This window comes from Alosa sapidissima, chromosome 3 (genome assembly GCF_018492685.1).
Source record: "Alosa sapidissima isolate fAloSap1 chromosome 3, fAloSap1.pri, whole genome shotgun sequence".
Lineage (NCBI taxonomy): Eukaryota > Metazoa > Chordata > Actinopteri > Clupeiformes > Clupeidae > Alosa > Alosa sapidissima.
The window spans coordinates 18995433-19001718 of record NC_055959.1 but is presented as its reverse complement, the minus strand read 5'-3'; the positions used below and the strand labels follow the sequence as shown (position 1 = coordinate 19001718).

At 41.5% G+C, this 6286-nt stretch overlaps 1 protein-coding gene across 1 annotated transcript; it reads left to right on the top strand.

Annotated features, from left to right (window-relative positions):
• Positions 1 to 1773: 1773 nt before the first annotated feature.
• ptger1b (prostaglandin E receptor 1b (subtype EP1)) lies at positions 1774 to 6033 on the top strand. The gene is made up of 3 exons (XM_042087642.1): positions 1774 to 2091; positions 3377 to 4236; positions 4954 to 6033. The coding sequence occupies exons 2-3, from the start codon at positions 3412 to 3414 to the stop codon at positions 5227 to 5229; spliced, it is 1101 nt and encodes a 366-aa protein (XP_041943576.1). The 5' UTR covers positions 1774 to 2091; positions 3377 to 3411; the 3' UTR covers positions 5230 to 6033.
• Positions 6034 to 6286: the final 253 nt, after the last annotated feature.

Sequence of the window (6286 nt, the reverse complement as noted above, 5' to 3'; positions counted from 1 at the left end):
CAAGCTTCTCGACAGCACAATTTTGTGTCAAGATACGGATTTATGGGGCCTGACCACAAAACGCAGAAGTGGAAAATGTGCTCCTCAGCCAAACCGAACACTTGCCGCCTTTGAGGGAGGGAATGCTCCATATGGCTGTGGGGCTTGTGGCCCAATACCGCGGAGGACATAGGACAAGAAAAAACAAAAAACAGATCATTCTTTGTCAGAGCTTCCATTTGACTCCAAAATAAGTCACCCTGAGCTTGACTTCTCTGTGGCTTCGAGAGTTCATGTTGCTCCTTCGGTGAGGCGTGTTGTTTAAAGTCAATCCCTCCCCATCCCCTCCTCAACCATGCAATCATGAACTCTGGGGTGACTTCTGGAGATGAACAGACACTGGCCTTTTGTTCAGTATTTAAATAATGATGGTTATTTTGGCTTCATTAAGTGTGTTATGCGTTCATCAAACACAGAGGTTAATAAGGAGCAAAGCCCCTGTGGTCCATGTGGGAGGCCTCCACAAAGCCTGCTGTGGCGACTGCTGTCCCTTCCCATCGGCCGCACCATTAATGTCTAGGTAGGTTTATTTGAAAAGCCGTCGGGATCCCGGATGTGGTGATTCCTATTCGCTATCCCTCTGTGGATATCCAGCTGTGAGGGTTAGGTCCAGTGCGGTTGCTATAGCTGTGTAAATATATTACACCATGCTCAATGTAGGCTACACACATGATGCTTGAAATTGGCTAAACCTTAAATTAAAATGAAGCTCCACTAGAACACAAAAATATTTTGAAAGATGGACTTGTCTGTTTTTACTTTAAGTCTATACTCCATAAGACTGTAAAGTCAATGTTTTGTTAAGTTAAAACAAAACAAAAAAGGCTATACTGTAGTTAATCTCTCTCTCTCTCTCTCCATCTTGCACACATACCTATGCACAAAACTGAGGTAAATTCCATGAATTTTCCTATTATGTTGTCAGTCAAACTGTGGCCATTTTGTTTCAAAGTATTTCTTTGCAGCAGATGAAAGAGATACTGGGTAACTACCGTTGAAAGAGAACTTTGTTACCCTTTGCCATTTTCCAGTCAAAGGGCCCAAAAGACATGGTGGTACATGTGCAGCCCTTACAAACACCTGTGTTCTTATTGAGCCTGGAAAAGGTGTTATTTATCTGTTAAGAACAGATGGTGTTGCACGAAAGGCCAAAGAAACTGGAAGCACTACTTGATTTTCCCAAAATGTATTTAGTCTTTTTCCTCATGTGTGATATTAATTATATTAAAAGAAGACTCATGCTGGGTGTAATACTGTCTGGGGGGGAAACATAGCTTAACCCTACCTTTCTTTGATGTTTGGGTCAGTCACAGAGGAGGCCCCATTAAGTGCAGGGAACCAGCTGTAGCTACAGGCAATTCAGACAGTGCAGCTCTGGCACACCATACTGTTTAAACATGAAATATTTAGTAAACAATACACTGTTGAAAAATGGAAACGTGCTGCTATGTTTGCAGTATGTGTGTTCTTTGGAAGAAAACAACATTTTCTGAGCTAATGGTTGCATTTAGACATATTTATTTGTTGTTATTGATTTTGAATAACAGCGATTTAATGGCCACGCATACTTCAGGAAATGTTTTTCTTCACTCAAAGAATCTTGGCACGTCTGTTGTGAACGCGCCTTCACGCGCTGTGGCGCTCTTTGGAGACGCCCAGGGGCTGCGCTTTGAAAGGACTCCATCCGACTACATAGCCTGAGAACTTGATTCTAGACAGCATTTTTTACTGTGGACAGGCGGCGAGATCGTGTCTCCAAGTCTAACAGTAGTGACGGACTTGTCGCAAATCTAAACATTTTCTCTTTCAACTCGTTGAGGATGCGGAATATTTTGCAATTCATTACATTATATACAGAGACAGACAGAAATACTTGTCCACACAGAAAATACTTTATTTTTTGCACCACAAATAGGATAAGATTATCCGGTCTGGATTGACTGTGGAAAACACGGATTCGACTGTTTCTTCATTTTTGGGGCTGAAATATGGGTGAATTAATTACATTTCAATTTGGAAGACATGGCAGTTGCAAAGGATGCATCTGATGAGGTAATTAGCACTTCTCTATAGTTTTGTATACTGATACTTGTATAATTATACTGTTATTGCTACGTAATAAGGAAGCAGGAGGAAGAGAAGAATGATGTTTTGTAGAAGTAAACTGTCTTATTCACACATTAGCACTTAGAATAGCAATTAAAATTGTACAGAATTTTCAGAATTTTCAAAAAATATACAGAATATATTTTTTGAGTATAACCAGATTTATTCTGAGAATTGCTGAGAATAACTAAAGAATTTGAAAATAATTCTACATAGTGTGTCTCTTAATAAAATGGAAGCTTCTATTGAAGTTGCAACACTGAATACAGCAAACCAATCTTTCCATCTGTTGATGCACTAAAAAGGTGAAACAATCAAGGGGTTGTTAAGGACAGTGTGTTCTGCCTTAGGATAAAAAGGGGATGAAAGTGAATTAATTAATATCCTAGAAACAGTAAGGTGATAACAGGTGACCAAGAATATGGAGATAAAAAAAAATACTGCTTTTACATTTAATCGGGCATGGTGGCAATCAAAGCAGAAAGGTACAAATACAGAGTGTTCAAACAGTGCTTTTATTGAATGCTTTCTGAGAAAGGCCATTTATCTAGACTCAAACTGCTAAGCAACACTCGGCTACTGTGCTGTAGGTGTTCAGACTTGCCCCACATTCTTATCTGGGAAGAAATATCCGGAAGGGTTAAATAACATTCTGAGATTTGCATGGATAAAGGTACAGCAATACAGATAATTAGACCACATACATACCTTAAAGGTATAATCCAGTTTCTATAAATAACACCTGTATTGCATGCCAAGTGAGCCAAATTGTGAATCAGTGTGGCCCAGTGGCTTTGATACACCCCGACCTGTAACTTCATCAAACCACTCTGCATGCACCACCCTTCAACAAAGTTAGTGACATTGCTAATATGCAGTAAAACACTCTAGCCATATTATTCAAGTTTCTATTCTTCCAGTCCACTATCTTTGCATAACAATCTCAAAATATTAGCCATAGGTTTAAATTAAAAGTTTAATTGAACATAATTTAACAAACATTCTTAAATGAGGTGAAAGGCTCAAAAATAATGTTAACGCTTCATGGATGCAGAACAACTGTATTTACGATTGACTTTGATCTCACCTTTACCTCCATCATAATCAGTCATATTTCTCATTATATGTCTAGTGCACCTGAAAAAGTATTCTACATTGTTCATAAGGTATTCTAGTATCATTGTATGTGTGTTTGTGCTGTGTATTTATTTAATTGGTGTTTCTCTCTCAGTGCCTAGTATCTGTGAGGATCCCGATGGCTAAGTGATGTTGGCCATGCAGCATTACAACGCCTCTCCAACTCCCCTCACCAACCAGACCCATGGCACAGCCAAAGTGGCGGCAGTGGCGCAGAATGTCACTGCCCAAAGGACCCCTACCGTTGCAGTCATGTCCATGACCCTGGGAATTCTCTCCAACATCTTGGCCCTTTTCATCCTGGCCAAAGCCTACAATCGCATGCGCAGGCGTTCTAAAGCCACGTTCCTGCTATTCGCCAGCTCCCTAGTGGCCACGGACTTAGCTGGACACATCATCTCGGGTGCTCTTGTGCTCCAACATTACTCAAGCCTGAACTCGCACAACGACTCTGGGAGCGTGGACCCTTCCTGCCAGTTCCTTGGCGGCTGCATGGTGTTCTTTGGCCTGTGCCCGCTCTTCATGGGCAGTGCCATGGCGGCTGAGCGCTTCCTGGGCGTGACCCGACCTCTGCTGCACGCCTCGTGGGTCAGCACGGCACGCACCAAGCTGGCACTTTCCTTCATCTGGCTCATGGCCCTGTTTGTGGCCCTGCTGCCGTCCTTCAACCTGGGCCGCTACATCTACCAGCACCCCAAGACCTGGTGCTTCATCAGCGTCCTAGAGGGGACGCGGGCCAGCGACGTGGCCTTCGTCCTTATCTTCTCCGGACTTGGCATGGCCTCTCTGGCCGTGGCGATGGTGTGCAACACTATCAGTGGGATCACGCTGGTGCGTGCTAGGCTGCGCCGGAGGACTAAGTCGCGGCGCTCCACCAAGTCGCACGACATCGAAATGGTGGTGCAGCTCCTGGGAATTATGATCACCTCGTGCATCTGTTGGGTCCCCCTGCTGGTGAGTAGAAGCGAGCACAGAGACAGACAAATGACATCTCAATCATCATATTCTCTTTTTTAATTGTTTGTATACAGTCTATGTATACACATGCACAACATACTGATATTGTAGTCATAGCACTGAAAAGCACAAAGAAAGAAACTTGTTTTACACCAACTCAAAAACTGACACAGACGTTGGTGAGTCACTGTTGGGAAATATTATCCGCTTTCTACTGAACTAAATTAGGCACATGTTTTCCCGCAAAACTCACATTTTATGCAAACTGTGAATAGTTTGGAACACATTAATCACTGACATCAACACTGATTAATGTGTTCAACATCAACATGATCAACACAAATCAGACTCGTGACTGATGGACAATGACTGTGGATGTTACAAAGACTAACCATGCTTCATAAAGACTGTGGTGTTGTATGAGAACATTTAAGGCATGAGAATATGTACCACAGACCCTCCAATTTTCCAGGAGCCAAATTATTTGGCCAAGGCAGATATTTTCCATTTAAAAGTCTTGGCAAGATCTAACTATTGTATGTCCTCTGTGTTAAAAAACATTTGACCATTTTGGAGAAGCTACAAAATGCAAATGTGTTAAAAATTGTCCACAGTGTAGATGACAATGGTTCATTATTCACATAAGTAAGCAATTATTTATTACTTTCATATGTTTAATGTATTTATGCTCTGTTCTGCCACTGTGTCTTCTAGACATTTGACCTGATGTCAGTGATACAATCGTATCGTGGCTTAATGGACGACGACCAAAGCACTTACTACAAAGGACTTCTTCTGACAGGAGTGCGGCTAGCGTCCTGCAACCAGGTCCTAGACCCATGGGTGTACATCCTGCTGCGACGGGCAGTCCTGCGCAAAATCTACTGCCTCACCACCTGCGGGAGGGTCAATCTCCAGGGAAGTACTTTCCGGCACTGGGAGATAAGCTCTCTGCAGGGCTCAGAGAAAAAATCTGTCAATCGGATGTGAGCATTGCACTGGGCAAGACTGAGGTGAAGCCGCGGTGCAAAATCATGAGTCATGATGGACATTAGATTTAAAATGCCCCTACGATAGGGATCAACCTCTGCTTCTTTCAGGTGTAAAGGAGGAGGTTAAGAGGGTTACTCAAATGACTCATTGTCCATGACAGACCCACCAGGCTAGTCTGTTTTTAATGTGAATGTATTTGCAAACTATGCTAAGTTCAAGTCACATCTGCCTTTGACAGTTGTGATTGGCCAGTGAAAAAAAGAAAATTGTATGATGTTGTGCTGGTATGGAAGTAAAAGAATAACGAGCATCAGATATCCCCGATACATTAATTGATAATATGTTCAACAGCTGAGCAGAAAGATGGTTGTTTGGGGATGACTGAGGATGTAACATATTGAAGCTTTCAAGTGCAACTACATTGAACTCAGTGTTCCTAAAAGCCTTGCCTTCTGGCATTTAATTAAATGAATCTAAAAAGTTGCTTTGTAAAGCCCATCTCAACATTGTTAGCCTATAACTCAGTACTTGACAGTGATTGTTTTGCTATAGTTGTTTCTTTTGTATTATTTTTGGCTTGGCATGGCTGTGGGTGTTGTAACAGGGTGTAAAAGCAGTGAGTCATGTGGGTAGCCACAGTAAAAAGTGAAGTATTTTTGTTGTTGTTGTTGTTTTGTGGAGAAATGCTATTGCTGTTTGGTGTATTTATTGTGTAACACTGTTTTCCCAGATATGTGGGAGGACTTGGAATTAAGCTATTCCAATGTAAAATATATTGAATGTCATAACAATAAAAAAAGTGTAGATGTTAGTTATTTCATTTCTTTTTTTTCGGCCAGACGTCTTGATACATTTCCCATTAGATGAAGCCTGCATATAGGCCAGCCATCTATGCAGGTCAAATTACATTTTCAGTCACATAGAACCTGGAAATCATAATGCAAAATAACGTTTTTAAACTCAAATTTGGAATTTCAATAATATCCTACTTGTTCACATGCATTCTTGAGGAAAACACTAAAAGGGTAACACAAGTGACAAACAGGCTACTTAG